General features: G+C 43.3%; 1 protein-coding gene across 1 annotated transcript in view; it reads right to left on the bottom strand.

Annotated features, from left to right (window-relative positions):
- Positions 1-14,852, bottom strand: part of LOC147637176 (zeaxanthin epoxidase, chloroplastic-like) — a 32,586-nt gene extending 17,734 nt beyond the window's left edge. Inside the window, exons 1-4 of the mRNA XM_086800786.1 lie at positions 14,511-14,852; positions 9,144-9,208; positions 8,990-9,050; positions 8,730-8,876 (exon numbers count right to left, since the gene is read on the bottom strand). Of these exons, the coding sequence (XP_086656912.1) occupies positions 8,730-8,876; positions 8,990-9,050; positions 9,144-9,208; positions 14,511-14,760 (523 nt within the window). The 5' untranslated portion in view covers positions 14,761-14,852. The remainder of the gene's footprint in view (positions 1-8,729; positions 8,877-8,989; positions 9,051-9,143; positions 9,209-14,510) is intronic.
- Positions 14,853-18,195: the final 3,343 nt, after the last annotated feature.

The raw sequence follows: 18,195 nt of genomic DNA, 5'->3' as shown, positions 1-18,195 counted from the left end.
CAAAGCAGGTGATAAATCTGTCAAATTTGATGTCTTTCATGGTGAACATGATGCTTCTAAGGTGTTAGCGTTTGTGGCACAGTTCGACATTGCTTTTAGCGATGAGGACTTTACAGAAAAGTCGAAGGTGCGCCATGCTAGCATGTTTCTGAAAGGCACTGCTGCCCATTGGTGGATCACCGAAAAGATCACCAAGGATCCCATCTCTACTTGGAAGGAATTCAAAGATAGATTTTATGCTCAGTTCTTGCCACCCAATGCGGAGCAAACTCTCACTCAAAAGTGGGACAGGCTGGAACAAAAAGATAATGAGAGTGTGCAACAGTATGTTAACAAATTTTGGAAAGTGTTGCTGGAAGTGACTCCCTTCATGCTAATCACAGAGGATGAAAGAAAAAGGAAGTTTCGTTCTGGATTGCAACCAGCATATAGATCGGGTATTGAATTGCACCCAAAACATACGTTGCAACAACTCACAGCTTCTGCCCTTGCTACAGAGCAATTGGTGCTCAAGATCAAGCAGGATCAAGGAGGTTCCAAGGCGAAGGACAAGGCTGCCCCAAATCAGCAAAAGGGCGGACAGCCATCTAAAAAGAACTTCCGGGAGCCTTACAAGGGTGGTAAAGCTGAAAATTACTTATCCAAAGAACAGGGCCCAAGAAAGAACAAATTCGGCTTAACCCCGGAGCAAAGAGAGCAATATGCTAAGGATGGAAAATGCTTTTCTTGTGGTAGCAAAGACCACATGTTTCGGCAATGCCCAGATCGCAAACCAAAGCACGAGGACAAGCACACCAAAGCAAATGTTCATGCAGTTCCTGATGTGCAAGGTAATACAGGTCATGATGCTAAAGAACGTATGGTTTGCAAGGCTTGGGGGCAAATCAAGGATCAGCCCGCACTCTTCATGTTTGATGACTGTGCAACTGACAATTTCATCTCTATGCAAATGGCAGCTGCATTGGGAATTGAGGTTGAAAATATGGGACCTCAGATTGAAGCTGAAGCTGCATTTATTGGCAAAGAGGTGCAGGTTACCCCTTTGATTGGGAAGTTGCGTATCCATATCCAGGGCTACCTTGATAATGAGCATTTCCTAGTTGCTCCACTGAATGGATGTGATGTATTGTTGGGCAAGCCGTGGCACCATAGGCTTGAGCCTCGCAAAGACTACAAGTCCAATATAATTTCCTTTATGCATAAAGGCCGCATGCATTTTATTAATGCTGGCAAAGAAGGGGATTCTATCCCAATTGTATCACACATCCAAATTAATAAAGCAATGAAAAAGAGTCTTTCAGCTTACTTGGTTTTTGTGCGTGATAGTCTTGTGCCAAATCATCAAACTGTGGATGCTATGTCTAATGATAGGCTGAATTTTCTTAATGCATTCAACGACTGTTTTGCTGACTCGTTGCCAGGTGAATTACCTCCCCAAAGGCCCGAAGATCACCGCATAGATCTTGTGCCAGGTAGTTCTCCTCCTAACAAACCCGCATACCGAGTGAGTGCTGCACAACAAGAAGAAATTATGAAGCAGGTAAACGAGCTTTTAGAGAAAGGTTTGGTTCAGCCCAGTTCCTCACCTTACTGCTCTCCTGTGCTTCTTGTTCAAAAGAAGGACGGATCATTCCGTATGTGTGTAGACTATAGAGCTTTGAACAAGCTTACCATCAAGAACAGATTCCCTATTCCACGTATTGATGATATCTTGGATAAGCTTGATGGTTCAGCTTGCTTTAGCAGACTTGATTTGAAGAGTGGTTATCACCAGATACGCGTGGTGCCACAAGATGTCCATAAGACTGCATTCAGGACAGCTTTCGGATTATATGAATTCTTGGTAATGCCTTTTGGTCTCACTAATGCTCCTGCTACTTTTAATCGTATGATGGATAGGATATTCCGACCCCATCGCAAGTTTACAGGAGTCTTCTTTGATGATATCTTGGTTTTCTCCAAGAATGAGCAGGAACACAGAACTCATTTGGTCACAGTGTTCGAAGAGTTACGGAAGCATAAACTTTTCGTCAATGCCAAGAAAAGTGAGTTTTTCCTTTCAGAGATTCATTATCTGGGACATCTTGTATCCAAAGATGGAGTTACAATGGATCCTGCAAAGATAGAGACCATTCGGAATTGGCCCGAATTGCAAAACGTACATCAAGTACGTAGTTTTCTGGGATTATGTTCGTACTACAGGCGTTTCATAAGGCATTTTGCTATGATTGCCACTCCTCTACATGATCTCACGAAGAAGAAAACTGCTTTCAAATGGACTTCAAAGGAACAGGATGCTTTCTTGCAGCTCAAGCATGCGATCATATGTGGTCCAGTATTGATTGTTCCTGACTTGCACAAGTCATTCGTGGTTGAATGTGATGCTTGTGGTGATTGCATAGGAGCTGTTCTAAATCAAGAAGGGCATGCAGTTGCATACGAGAGCCGTCGTTTGCATGATGCCGAGCTTCATATGGATATCTATGAGAAAGAGCTCTTGGCTGTAATTCACGCCTTAAAGATTTGGAAACACTACCTTCTTGGGGCTGAATTTGTAGTCAAGACAGATCATCAAAGCTTGAGATACTTTCTATCTCAAACCAAGCTTTCAGAGAAGCAGATGAGAATGGCAAATTTTCTTTCCATGTTTCATTTTCAGATTGTGCATACTCCAGGAAAGAAAAATGTGGTGGCCGATGCACTATCTAGGAGGCCTTATATTGCTGCAGTCTCAGTGGCCTCTCATGGAGACCTATCTGCTATGAGAGATTTGTATCATTTGGATGCTGATTTTTGCCATATATGGACTGATTTGATGGCTGGTCATTCACATGCCTCTTATGTAATCAATCAGGGTTATCTCATGAAGGATAATTGTCTATGTGTGGTGAAGGATTTGCGTCCAAAGGTTATGGACGAATGTCACGCTCCACCATATGCTGGTCATAGAGGTATTATGCCTACTACTCGCATGATTCAGAGGTATTTCTTTTGGCCAAGCATGCGTAAAGACATTGAGGCTTATGTGCGTGCATGTATCACTTGCCAAAAGGTGAAATTTGATAGGCAAAAGCTCCGCAATTGTTGCAGACATATCTTGAGGCTTTTAAGTTGAGGTCAACTCTTTAGAAGCCCGGGGGGATGTCACCAATTGGCCGACCATTTGGTCCATTCCTAGTTTTTGCGTCTCGTTCACTTGAGGCCAGGCCGGTGTCTCATGTGAAGAGGCCAGTATTTTGCTGACATGGACGGGAGCCAGACTGGTGCCACCCGTGTGTTAGCAGGATGGTGTCGTATGGACGGGAGCCAAATCAGTGCCACCCGTGTATGACCTGGACTGTGTTCGATCCATGGGACTGTCACGCCATGGAAGAGCCAGTATTCGTGCCGTGTTTTACCTATGGGACTGTCACACCATAGGGAAACTCGTGCCTGGAACTGTGTCTTACCTATGGGACTGTCACTCCATAGGAAGACCAGGTTTTTATGTTTTTATGTCGTGCCAGTTTTGTGCCGACAGATATTTTGTACTTGTTCCATGAACGGGAGATATGTCCATGTTACTATTTGCACATGCACACATATTTTGCATGTTTGAAACTGTTTTCGCATGACATGTATTCGTGTGTTTGCCTGCTTGACGTGTTACTTACTGAGCGGGACGCCTGCCAGTGAGTCGTGAAGTCTGCCCTGTATTCTGACAAGTTTCAGTGCATGTGAACAGGTGGTAAGTATGTTGCACATGTAGTTTTTAATATTTAATTCTAACCCCTTTGTTTTATAAGGTTAGGGGTTCACACTTATTTAAAAGTGGGCACCCCCTTTGGGCACCCACTTAGGGGCCAAGGTGGGGAGCCTCACTTTTAAGTGAGTGTGGGGGTGGGCATGGTCACCTACCCCCACTAGCCCCCCACATGCAAACGTGGGTATGACCAAGGTTATCTCCACATGATTATTATTAAATAAGGCTTTCTCCATCGTGGATAGCAGCAGCGTACGTTTCCACCCTGTTTTCGTGAGACTACCAGCGCTTCAACCCTTCGCTCCTCAGGCTGCGCTTGTACTCGGGCAAACCACTCTCTACACGACTGTACCCTCTGCTGCCGCTGCTGCACCTGCCCCTCTACAGGCGACTGAGCTTGCTGCTGCAGGCGGCTGCCATCTTTTCTACTGGCTGCGCTTGCCCCTCTACAGGCTGGCTGCAACCACCCCTGCAGGCGGCTGCCTTCTCTTTCCACCTCTCCAGGCGACTCCTCCAACGGGCTGTACCCTCTGCTGCCGGCTGCGCTTGCCCCTCTACAGGCTGGCTGCAACTACCCCCCACAGGCGGCAGCATACTTGAAGACTGGCGCTGCTTTTCTCCTCTGCATTCAGACGTGGGTTCCACCTCCACAAGGACTGTTGTGGCTGCTCTCACAGGCGGCTACTGTAAGTTGTGCTCATTCTTTCACAGCAGGCGGCTGTGGCCTTTCGTGGTGGTGCTTGTCTTGATAGTTCTACACGAGGCAACTCTTTCTTCAACAAGGGAGGTTTCATCCTCAGCATACCACAAGTATTGGTTTTCTATCAACCATCTACAAGTAAGTGATTTTCAGATTTTAGTAAAGCATTTAATGTTTAAACCTGATAAGGGATTCATCCCTCTACGGCCACACCCGTTCGGTGCCGGGTTGTCCAAGCTGTATTGGCGAACCTCGGTCCAAAGGTGCTGAGATCGGGAGAGCCAGGCGTTAGTACGAGAGCGCCTGTTTGTGCGTGGTCTCGGAACACCAGTGAGGCGCTCTCCGCGGAGTCCAGTGAAAGCACACGACCGTAGTGATTGGACCACACTAGTGGTCGTACTGCTTCGAGTATTCTTCATCGAAATCCGAGCCTATTTGTTTGGTACTGTTTTCATATGTACATGGACATTATCTGGTTCTCAGAACCCATGGAGCATTGTATTCATTAAATACTCCCAATAAATATATCATATATTGAGGGGGGGGTCGGCCCGTTCCGGCCCCAGTGCTGGTGTCCATCTTTCCAATTCTGTTCATTTAAATTCAAGTTGTTTTAAAGTTGTCCATTTCAAATTTGTGGTTTTAAAGTTGTGCTATTAAGCGTGTGGGTGTCCAACGGAGTCTTTCCCACTTGACGGGATCGGTTTCATAGTGCACTTAGTACATTAAAAGTACTAAGTGTACTATGTACTATAACTTATGGGCTTGTACACACTATAAGGGTGGGCATTATGCCTTTACCCCAACAAACCTGACCAGCCACTTGGCCGCCTGTTTGGCTGCCCATAGGGCTGTCCACATCCCCATAGATAGCCTACACACCTTCCAACTCCAGATGGCTACTGTTAGTACCTTTAATAAGAGGACTCAAACCCAGCCACTGCCTAGACCTATAACTTTAACTGAGGTCTAGATGGCTGCTGTTAGTACCTTTGATAAGAGGATCCACACCTAGCCAGTGCCTAGACCTAGGCCTGTGACTTCAACAGGGGTTGTCTGGGCACCCGATAATAGTCTATTAACTGTCCTGGCACATTGTACATCATTAAATCTAGCTAGTGGGCTAACATTCTCTGTGTGGTACTGGCAACAACAGTACAGTGGCGGGTTTGCATAACCTGACCTGACTACTCTCAACAGTACACTGACGACTCATCCCTGGACAAGGGCTCACATTCTCTGTGTGGTACTGGCAACAACAGTACAGTGGGGGGTTTGCATAACCTGACCTGACTACTCTCAACAGTACACTGACGACTCATCCCTGGACAAGGGCTCACAAAATTGCACAATGTCCGGCCTCAAGTCCTTGCACTTGTCTGTAGAGCATGTCCACATGGCATTCAAGCAGGGATGCACAAGACAATACAACTCAACAATATCCAGTATGTTAGGGTTGAGAGAATCATCCAGTAACAACTCTTTCCTCTCTCCCCTCATCTCTGTGTATTCTCACTTTTATGCTTTAAACTGGTCTAAAGATTCACGCTTACACACAAGCAACCCTAACATCCAACCAAATTTGGTGGTCATCAGTCATGGATCATCCCCCCACTAATGTATTCCATGGATCCTTTTCTGCATCTCACAGCAAGCCAGGCAACAGATAGAACTCAACACTAGCAACCATACTTCAGCCTCACACTCAAAGTATCCCTTATGGTTAAGGAGCAATAAAGAACATGTAGCTCAGATTATTCAGCTTCTAGTAAGGGCACTTTACTAGCTAGGAGCTCTTGTTGACACGTGGACGCATGTTCTATAGCCTTGGCAGCTATTTTCTTTTTTTCCAATTCTTTCCACGACTCGGTATTTTTCATGGAGATATTGTAACTTTGTTTGGTCTCATAGACCCATTAGGTCTTTTGAAGACATTATAGTACTTTTTTTTTTCTCTACTGTACACGCATGGACTTCATTTCAAGGATTTAGATGTTAAAACATGTTGGTTGGGTGATCCCTTATTGAGTGGAGGTTAATTTTAGCAACCTACTATGTTGCAGGCTGCAAATATTGAGTCTAATGCATGTGGACTTGTCTTGGAGGATCGAGAGTAAAACCACATGTTGACTAGTAAGCCTCTAATGAGTGGTGATTAAATCTCAGCTGGAGTATTTTGAGTAGTCAATTGAGACTTTGCTCTCAAGTGGGATCACTTATTCTGGAAGTATTAGGAGAACAAGTTGGCAAAGTTTCAGAGCGAGATTCAAGCCCAAAAGGCAGTATTGGCAAATGCACACAAAGTTGACTAAGGCACCCCAATGGAGAGTTCACCATAGGCTGAAGGAGGGGGTTTTAATTGAGAGCTTTGAATCTTTGAAGCTGTTCAAGATTTAGAATTAATGGAGACCAAGGTTACAGGGATTCCATCGACACACAACACTCCACATGCCCATAGATGGCCTACACACCTTCCAACTCCAGATGGCTCTGTTAGTGCCTTTGATAAAAGGATTCGAACCCAGCCAGTGCCTAGACCTAGACCTATAACTTTAACTGAGGTCTAGATGGCTGCTGTTAGTACCTTTGACAAGAGGATTCACACCTAGCCATTGCCTAGACCTAAACCTATGACTTCAACTGGGGTTGTCTGGGCACCTGATAATAGTCTATTAACTGTCCTGGCACATTGTAGATCATTAACTCTAGCTACTGAGTTAACATTCTCTGTGTGGGACTGGCACAACAGTACAGTGGGGGGCTTGCATAACCTGACCTGACTACCCTCAACAGTACACCAACGACTCATCCCTGGACAGGGGCTCACAAAATTGCACAATGTCCTCAAGTCCTTGCACTTGTCTGTAGAGCATGTCCACGTGGCATTCAAGCCGGGATGCACAAGACAATACAACAACAATACCCAGTAGGTCAGGGTTGAGAGAATCATCCAGTAACAACTCTTTCTCTCTCTCCAAGTGAGATAGCTATGTTTATGTTTTCTTTCTGTTTTATTTTCCATTCCATGATGAGATATGCCGTGGACATTATTGTATCACTTTGTTCTCATAGGCCCATTGGGTCTTTAGTAGACGCTTAATATATATATATATATATATATATATATATATATATATATATATATATATATATATATATATATATATATATATCCCTCATCTCTATGTATTCTCACTTTTATGCTTTAAAGTAGCCTAAAGATTCACGCTTATACACAAGCAACCCTAACTGCCAACCAAATTTGGTGATCATGGATCATACCCCCACTAATGTATTCCACGGATCCTTTTCTGCATCTCACAGCAAGCCAGGCAACAGATAGAATTCAAGACTAACAACCATACTTCAGCCTCACACTCAAAGTATCCCTTATGGTTAAGGAGTGATGACAAACATGTCTCTCAGATTATTCAGCTTCTAGTAAGGTCACTTTACTAGCTAGTAGCTCTCGTTGACACATGTGGATGCATGTTCTATAGCATTGGTAGCTAGTTTCCTTTTTTTCAGTTCTTTCCACAACTCGGTATTTTTCATGTGGGTAATCCCCTATTGAGTGGAGGTTAATTTTAGCAACCTACTATGTCGCAGTCTGCAGGCTGCAAATATTGAGTCTAATGCATGTGGATTTGTCTTCGAGGACAAGAGTAAAACCACATGTTGACTAGTAATCCTCTAATGAGTGGTGATTAAATTTAACCAACCTCAATAGAAGCACTTTTTCTGAGGCCCTTCACAAACATCACCATTTATTGTCATCCCTCACTACCATTCGAGCATTGTGCCCTGGTCTCCACCTCTGGCCCCAGCCCCACACTCTTACTCCAACTTCAAAAACATCAGCATTTATTGTCTTCCCTCACTACCATTCAAGCATTGTGCCCTGGTCTCCACCTCTGGCCCCACCCCCACACTCTTACTCTCCAACTTCACAACCCAGCTGGTCCCAGTCCCAGCTTCCCCAACCAGTCTCCTCTTCAAGCAAACCTGGCCTGCGACTAAGCCAGACCCCACATTGCTCTGCTCACTATCTCAGCACTTATTACAGATCGCTGCTGTATGCAATCTGTCTTCACCTACTAAGTTTCAGTAGATTAAGTGGATTCAAAGGACTCTATCAACAACTTGATGGTAGACTAGAATTAGCATAACTAGTCCCATACTGCCAGGTTACACTAGTTGCATGTGGCTTATTGAATGCATTATTCCAGACACAATGATCCCTAATTTATCACGTTCAGACACGCCTTGAAAATACAATACACTGACCAAAAGTTACTCGGCTTCCAGGAGGCACAGGGGTAACAGCTCCAGGTCTGATCTGCCTATCATTGATATATGTGCCATTAGTGCTGTCCAAATCTGTCACATAAAGAGTCCCACTCTTCTTCTCAAGTCGGGCATGAAGTCCCGAGACTGATGTACAAAGGCCACAAGAACCAAAATTGGATTGTCATGAAATGTTGCTTGGCACATGATTATACTGACTAACACAGTTCAATACATCTGAAGTGCATCTTATAAACCACCTGTAGCAATTGGGATGACAATGTCAGCCTTTTCAGGCACCCGACCGACTGTAGCTGCATCCTGCAGCATTGCACAAATCATGAATGCTAGTGTATAATACAACAAACAAGTCCTTGCTGAAAAGCGAAACAGGCATATGGCTCTTCAACTCACAGCTGACAGTTCAAAGGCTCCTGGTAATGGGACCGCCTCATCAAGGTGACTGCAGTCTCCATCACCTATGAAAATGTAGAGTCACTACCTCAGCACATTGAAACTGACATGGCTTTGACCACGCTTGAGTAAAGCGGCATTACAACAAGCACTAACAGTCAGCATTGGTTACAATATAAAAAGAGTGAGACAAAAACAAAATCCACTTCAAACCATTTTACACAAGACAAAGAGCAAGTCTACATCACTGAATGTGAATAGAAGGAACCACTATCCAGTGTCAAGCTGGTAAACTTTAAAGAACCCAAATAAAAGCACAGGCTACTACATGCCCTAATAGATACCAAACAAATTAAGGAAGAATGCAAGTCTAAGAAAAGCTGTTAAAATCACGAGCCACCTAAAGGTTACTGCATGAGACCGTTTGACCTGTCTGTTAGGTGCTCTTGCAGAAAAAATTGGCCATTTAATGCACTAAGCAGAGAAAGACAGCGAGAATATTTTAAAAGAACATTTGCACAAACACCACACAGCGCAAGTACTGGGCCCAACCACAGCTATGGGAACTGGGAACATGAAAATGGTGCGACTCAAAAAAAGGTGTGAACTTAACCAGTTGTCACTTAGGTCCAGGAGAGTTAGTTTGTGTCAGAGAACTAAGGAGTATGGTTTCATAAGATTTGGACATCCTTGGGTACACACACTGCATGCATACATCAGTTCGGAAAGAGAGGTGAAATTAAGCAATGTCACTTAGGTCCAGGACAGTTGATTTGTGTGAGTTTTTGTGACACACCTCACCTATGGCAGCCACATGGCAGGCGGGCAACAAAGTTGGCAGTCGGGCAGCAGGCCACAAGGCAGCCATGCTTGGAGGGCATTCGAGCAGTAGAGATGGCAGCCGGGCAGCATTCAGAGGTGTGCATCTGGACGGACAGGCCATGGGCAGCCCACACATGGAAACATGTGAAGTTTTGTTATTGGTCAAGGGCAATTATAACAGCCTGACATGATTAAAGATGGCTGACCAGCAATAACATTGCATATATTCATGTGCATAACAAAATCATCAAAATCATCTGCTTCCCCTCAGTGCAAGCCTTCTACAAATTGTTTCTCTACACGTGGGCTGGCCAAGAGATCTTCTTTCAGCAGTGCTTAGGCTGTATTTGATGTCTTCATTTCTTAGTCATCTTTTGTACTAGAGATTCAGTTGTAACACTTCTTTCTTGTACATGATAGAGATGTGTGACAACCAGCCCTAAAAGGGAATTTTATGTGGTATTTGATGTCTTCATTTCTTAGTCATCTTTTGTACTAGAGATTCAGTTGTAACACTTCTTTCTTGTACATGATAGAGATGTGTGACAACTAGCCCTAAAAGGGAATTTTATGTGTTTAGGCTGTATTTGATGTCTTCATTTCTTAGTCATCTTTTGTACTAGAGATTCAGTTGTAACACTTCTTTCTTGTACATGATAGAGATGTGTGACAACCAGCCCTAAAAGGGAATTTTATGTGGTATTTTTGTCTTCTGCTGCTGAACAGCTTTCTCTGACCAACCAGCAACCCAACCCCATATATAAGCATCGTTTCATACAATCACAAGTAGGTTTACATTGATTATTTCAAGTTGGCAAATGGTTCTAAGACTTGTTAGTTAGCAATGGAGGAGAAGGGAAGGGGGATCCTGAGAAACATTGACACAATCATCAAAATGCAAGACAATCTCAATTCCTAATTTGATAGCCATACCCTTACCTGCAGCACCTGGTTGATCATTGCAGATTACTTGGTAGTGCCCAGTTCTCTGCTGTGTACCTGCAGCCTGTTCATCGCCTGAAGCTCTGATCCTTATACCTGCAGCACACCTCGGGACAGCAGCCCATTCTCTGCTCATTCGACATCAACTTGGGACAGCAGCCCTCTCTGCTCTTCACCACCTACCTCGTGACAGCAACATACCATCTGCCCGGGACCGCAGCCCTCTCTGCTCCTCAGATCTGCACCCCAGCCGCCCCCAGCCCTGCACCCCTCTATTGTCATGAAGAGGAAACTCTTATGGATTTGGGCATTGTCCAAATCTATGGGGTAAGCTGGGAGGATATCGTTCAATCGGTTCCTCATGCCACCAGTGAGAAAGACCATTTGTAAGTTATTTGTGATTGCACTCAAAGGATAGTGGAGCATGAGAGATTCCAATAAGGGTTCATGGTAGACCCTAAGGCACCTATGCTACAGGTCAGGACATCAAAGGCAAGAGCACTTGTTATGAGTGACATTGTTACCCCACCAATGAGCCCAATTGATCCTACTTTTGCAGTGTCACCTGGATACACTATAGACCTAACTGCATCTACTATTCCACAAGACCTTGCTAGCACGAGCTTCGCATTCCTTGTGTCAAGAGCTATTAAAGCCTGAGACCCACTTGGCATATTCCTTGCTCCAATGATTCGTAGCATGGCAACAACCACAAAACCTTTGCCACAAAGCTATATGCCCACAATCACTACAGTAATAACTATGGCTCATCCAATGCCTACTACCACTGCACATACCTTTCTTGCTCTAGGCATAGCTGGCACAACCATTCCAAATATGGGTGCTACAAGAGAACCATCCTCTTCACAACCCCCTTCGTTTGTCACATCTCACTCTAGTGCGCATTTTTCTTATCTAATGCGGAGAGTCATAGGTTTTACACCATGAGCTGTTGGACCCATTATTCCAACACATGCTCTGAGGCCGACAACCCTTATTGGGAAACCATCCGGATATACACCACATGATTCAGTTTGATACCCCCTAGGATTCTGAGGGTATCACACCAATGTTAGAGATAATGGTCAAAGCAATTCAGGTCAGATAGCAAAGCTAACCCACAAGTTCAATGGAGAAGGAGATCCTAGGTGACACCTAGAAGTGTTTGATCAACTTTGCGAGGCCCTTTGGGAATGCAATGAGATTGCTACAACCAATGCTATCAGCCTAACCCTAGATGGGAAGGCAAGGGATGGACAGCATGTACAGCAGCACCCTTGTCATCAGAGTCTACATCCATCAGGTACAGCAACACCCTTGTCACCAGAGGCTGCAACACTTCATTTCCGCTGCCCACTACAGACATACCTCGGAGTGCCTCCGCATCCACCGACGTGAGCCTTCGATACCGACCACCTCACCGAGTGCCACCGCTGTCCCCGACACAAGCCTTCGTCACCGACCAAGCCCCTTCCTTTGACATCGACATCTTCACGGAGTGCCACCGCTATCCTCGACGCGAGCCTTCGTCACTGACCGTGCTTCAGCTCTGACCTCATCTTTGCTTCTTCACCGGTCTACTACTCAGTCACCTCACATCAGAGGGCCTCTTGTACACGATTTCATTCATCATTGTACATACACTCATTCATCCATTTCATGCTGTGTTGATTTGCTCTGATCTCTCGCACATCTGGTTCTTTCGTCTTTTTGCCCTCACAAGAGATCCGTAATCTCATACCCTACGAGTGTCAGAGCCAAGGAAATTGCCAAATTTTTACTTTTAAAACCCGTGTGCATAGCTTGCCTGGTTAGGATGGAGCCCTAGTCTCCACAAGAGCACAAGTCGAGGTTGGGAAAAGTCGTTATTTGGCTTAACTTCTTTCTTGTACATATTACAGATCAATAGTTTAGGACTCGTGTGTGTTTTGTGTGTTTTTGATTATGCTACAATTTACTCTCATACCCTAGCACATAGACACCAATGTTCAGTTTTAAAAAGCATAATTTAATAAGGTTTGGACGTCTTTGAGTATACACGCATACATAACTGGAGGAATCCACAAAATATACTTCTCCAAGGCTAAAGATGTATATCTCAGACTCTTCTTCACTAACCCTAACCGGATAATGACCAGCTGCACTTGTCCAATCTAGGCTCATACCCTCAAAACCCTATATCAAGTCTATGATACTAATTGAAAGGATACATCATACTACTCATGAATGTGTTCTTTGGGTATGTCAGGTGCACCTGCTATACTAGGGTGCCACGTGGCCATTCTACATTAGCCAATACACTCAGGACTCTGTTGCCCATCAGGGACTAGCCTTGGATAAGGCATGTCCATGTGCATGCACATGACAAGATCAATCACTTCATAGAAAGCGATCATGGACATGGCTTGGGCATCCCTGGAGTCCAAGCTACGTTGTTCTTCAGTTTGTTACACAACCACCTAGCACCTGTTTATTCCCACATTCATCACTATTATATTTAACACCCATGCCCCGTGTCAAGCACCTTCTCAAACGCTTAACTGGTGCAAAAATGTTCTCCAAGATAGATCTAACGAGTGGGGTACCACCACGTCCAGATATTCGACGGGAATACCCCCAAGCTAGCTTTCTAAACAAAATGGACCCATTTGAGTTTCTGGTCATGCCTTTTGGAGTGACCAATGCACCCGCCACATTCAACTATAAGATGATGCATGTCTTTAAAAGCTACAGAGGAACAACACAAGAAGACTATCGAGAAAGTTCTTGAACTATTGGACATCAATAAGCTATTTATCAATTCCAAGTCTAAATTTTTCTTATCTAAGCTTCACTGCCTTGGTTATATCATTAGTTTAGAGAGCATTTGTTTGGAGTAGCCAAAGTCCAGGAAGCGCTCAATTAGAAACTCCTCATCACAACATATGATATCCGTTCCCTCATAAGGATCAGGTAGAAGTTCCACATTCGGGACTCACAAGAAGGCCCTCTTTGAGGCACCTTGTCTACAGGTGCTAGTAACCATGCTATTGGCGATGTTTTGCAATAGGAGGATGATCATTCATTGCATACATGAGCCAGCAAGTTGAACATAGTAGACAATAATTATTTGGTCTATAATAAGGAGCTCCTCAAGCCCTTAAGCATTGGAAGCATTTCCTTTAAGGGCGAGAATTCACAAATCATCAGGCACTTAAATGGCTTCAATCCATGCCAAGTGCGCAAAAGACCAACCGTGAGGCCCTTGGAGTCAAATTTTCCAACAATTTGGTGAAATGATTGAGTATAGTTGGAAAGTTGAACCCAGTTGCGGATGCACTCACTAGGAAGGGAACTACTTCAGTCATCACTACCCTACATCCAACCTTGATAAGCCTGGAGGGACTTGATGGCCAGGTCAAATGTGATTTTCCAATTATGATGTGACCTCTGATGTAATCAATGTCTGCCACATCTTTACTCTGCAGAAGTTGCAGGAGATTCTGACAAGTCAGAAACTTCTGAAATTGCTGAGCCTTAGAATTCAGCCCCCCTCGACCCAGTAACATGACAATATGTCCAAATTAATAAACTTGAAGAAAAACAACAGGGGTTAAGGCATACCGATAGGCTGGAGAAGCCATTTCTCTGTTTTGACGGAGGATTCAGCTGCGAAGATACGGAGGGATTGCCGGGCGGTTATAACACGGCAACTGACGTTAGCGTTAGTAGGCCGAGTGTTGCAGAATCGGAGAGCCGAAAGCTGCCGGAAAGCAAGGGGAGATGGCAGTAATGCATAGTGGGCGCTGCTGCTGCTGGGGCTGGCCCGCGCAACGGCGGCTGCAGGAGAGGCGGATGCGGGGAGGGCTTGCATCTCTTCCCCCACGGGCGTCCCAACCTACACGGAATGTTTTTCCTCAGAGCGATTCGTCCTCAGTGTGAAAAATCATAGTCTGTGTGTCAAAGATCTCTTCGAATGACATGCCGGATTTCCATTGGTTGACGTGGATTAACATTCAGAGGCTTTGAAAGGCCGGACAAAAAGTTGTCCGGGCCCATAGCCTTCATTCTATCCGCCTGTACAAGTGCAGTTGAATCCATACTAAAACACAACATACAAAGATAAATTGTTGTACAAAATCAATAAATCTTTTGTTAAATTCTTAGATGTCAAGATATCATGTAAAGCAAAAGATGTAAATAGACCTTGCATTTATTGTTGATTACTCATATTGCAAAGATAAACGTACGCATTAAGTGTTGAAGAAAGATCTAATTACATTCAAAAATATAAATTCTATATTTTTCTATGATGCTTCAAATAATAGTATTTGGTATAATGTGTTAGATGCCCTTTCAAGTTGTTATACCCTTTGTCAGTTATGTTTCTTCTAATGCTATCTGTTGTTGCACTAATACTCTAGATATAACTAAGCTTGTAGTTGAATGCAAAATGGGGAACGTGAAATTCTCGTGGAAGGGTTTGTAGTCTTTAACATCTTTCTTCATTCTATTCGGTGGTTTTCTCTAGTGTGCACTGTTTTTTTTTTTTGTAGTCTTTTGTAACTCCAATGTATTTTCTCCCATTCTTAGAGCACGTGATAGAGTAGACTACGTATTCATGCTCTTTGTGTGTCTTGGTCTTTTTGTTGGTTGCTCCTCTTATGTCTCCATTTGCTCGATCTGGATTACCTGCGTTGGAATTGTTTTTTTACTAATATATTTTATATGTATTTTTTTCGTATTGCATTTTATGTTATTGGTCATTTAGTTACCTGATGTATTCTCAATCTTCTTGTATGGATCTGTGTTTTGCCCGAAGCATTGGTTGAAGAGTTTTCTGTTGAAGTGCCATCTTATTTTCTCATCATTTATTGACGGTGGTCATGTGGTCGTATTCTTTCATCATTTGGGACAATATCTCGCTTGTGATTTTTTTGTTAACATCCAAGAGTTGATTGATGTCGACCGTTGTATCCATAACGGAGTATCTATAAGTTTTTGGGCTTCTACTTCTAGCAGTCATCCAGTTGTCTCATCTATTTCAATGCCGATCTCTACCAATATCTCCTTCTATAGTCCTGTAGAAGGGTGGTAATATTACAATTCTTTTGGTCAGTTCGAGAGTTACTAAGTAAGGGAAGGGAGAACTTTGTGTTTATATACATAGCGGCTCACCTGTTGTGCCGCCTTCAAGTTTTTCTTCTTGTTATCACGTAGTTGTTTGCTGCAATTGTTCATGTATGAGCGTAGATCGGTGTAATTTGAAAATCCATTGATATATGTTATTGGTTGATCTCCAGTCAAGTTTGCTAGTCACATCTGGTTTGTTGTTAGGTAGCGTGGTGGCCGTGACTTTGGTTTGAGTTGTCAAGTGGTTGTTGCATTTTTCTTAAATAATTCAAATAGCTGCATGTTAAAAATGTTTAGATGTTAAAAATGTTTAGATGTTATTGTTCAAAACATAGGACATTGTTATATTATTGATTACATGAATGAATGTGTTCAAAACATACCTTGTTGTCATCCATAGGTGTTGATGACTTCAGTGTGTGGACCTAGTAGATGTGTAGGAATATAAGTTAACTGACAATAAATGAACAAAAAGTAATTGGGTGCAACTCATTTACGATAGTGCAAGATCAAATTATGTGCACGTGGTATAGTGAATGTTGTGTTTGTATTTCTTATTTTGCATGTTTTTGATTTTAAATAAAGAAAAATGATATATAGTACTTGCATTGTACTTGAATTTAGAGTCATTCGAGTCTTGCAGCAGCTGAGAGAGGGTACGGCATGTGGTTGAACATTTTTGAGAGAGGGCAGTTGTAGGATCTTCAAATGTCGACGTTCTGTGATATGTGAGAACATCACGTATGCTAGTCTAGGTGCGAACGCTTCTTTTATCATTCACGAGGAGGAATTTTGGTGGCAAGTCAACTCTGGAGAGAAGTGGTCCCCAAAGAAGGAAGAAAGTGACCAAAAAAAGAAAGGTTGCAAGCAACAAAACTTGGGAAATACACGCCTACGAAGAAGACATGCTACATAAATTAGAACTTCGAGAAAAAGAAAACAACTGCTAATGCCAAATGCCTCCACATGGTATAACATAGAGATGATGTATGAGCGATGGCGTTCTGCGTGTGATATTGTTGCCGAAAACATTGCACTATGTCCTGGATGTGGTGTATGCTCATTTCTGACAAGGCAGCATCATACTGACTGCGAAAGCTGCACGACTAATGTGAAACTAGTAAGTGCACTGTAACTGGATGCTGCAGACAAATACGGTGTTAAAGCACACTTGCAAACTGCAAAAAGAACATAACCAGGCAAGCAAGTATAGTGCCCCTACTTCCAGATTACATTCCGGCTGCTAATAGGCAACCAGCTAAATACCCAACTTCGTAGTATCATAGATGTGTCAATGAGCATCACTTCCACAGCGAATGCCATTACAAGAGGCATTTTGCAGAGACGATCTATACTAGACAACCCCCTAATCTATTGGTCGACTGATTTTGACGGGGCTCGCATATTAAACGACCTAGCCTTCAAACCACTTGCAAGCATACATGCATACAATATAGTGAATAATCCTATTATAAAGAAGTACAAGACACTCACAAGATGTCCTCACACAAGGCTAGGCATATGTGGACTTTCACTAGAGGCTGTAACTAGCATCATCAAGAACCACAAGGAAGATGACCCATTTCAGCTAATGACAAAAATGGAGACGCATAGTGAACTATCACTGCTGCAAAATTTAATAGAGCCTTCACAACGAAGAGTAGTTAACAAACATGAGTTCGCTTCGATACAATTGCATGATGCTGCAACACTAGCGGAGTGCATTGTCGATCTAAATTTGGTGATATCACTGTTGAAACTGATATTTTCTTTTCCCCTTCGAACATGGGAACTACAAAGGAGATGTCCGTTTCAGTGACTATATTAGAATGAGGATTGGAACACTCTTCTTAGTCTTCACATTAAACAAGCCATACTTGCAAATGATGTATCAACTGAAGCAAGCAATATTGATTACAAACAGTTCAAACAGCACATTGTTTACAACACCATATTGGGGAATATGGGAATTTCCCATAAGTTTGGGACATGTGGTCAAATCTTTGGATTAATCATAACTTGAACACCGTTACTCCAAATTGAGCGCTCTATAGCTCACTAGATTCCATTTTCCAAGCGCTTTCCAACAATAGGTCACATGATATGGTTTTGAAAAACTTATAGGCATGTTATCCAGGTCCCACCTTTTTAGCATTCAAAAAATGGGAGTTGGGAA

The sequence above is a fragment of the Cibotium barometz genome, chromosome 7 (genome assembly GCF_041138505.1).
Source record: "Cibotium barometz isolate CiBa-2024 chromosome 7, ASM4113850v1, whole genome shotgun sequence".
Taxonomy (NCBI): Eukaryota; Viridiplantae; Streptophyta; class Polypodiopsida; order Cyatheales; family Cibotiaceae; genus Cibotium; species Cibotium barometz.
Note: the sequence above shows the minus strand (reverse complement) of the source record. Positions and strands in the feature narration are given on the sequence as shown.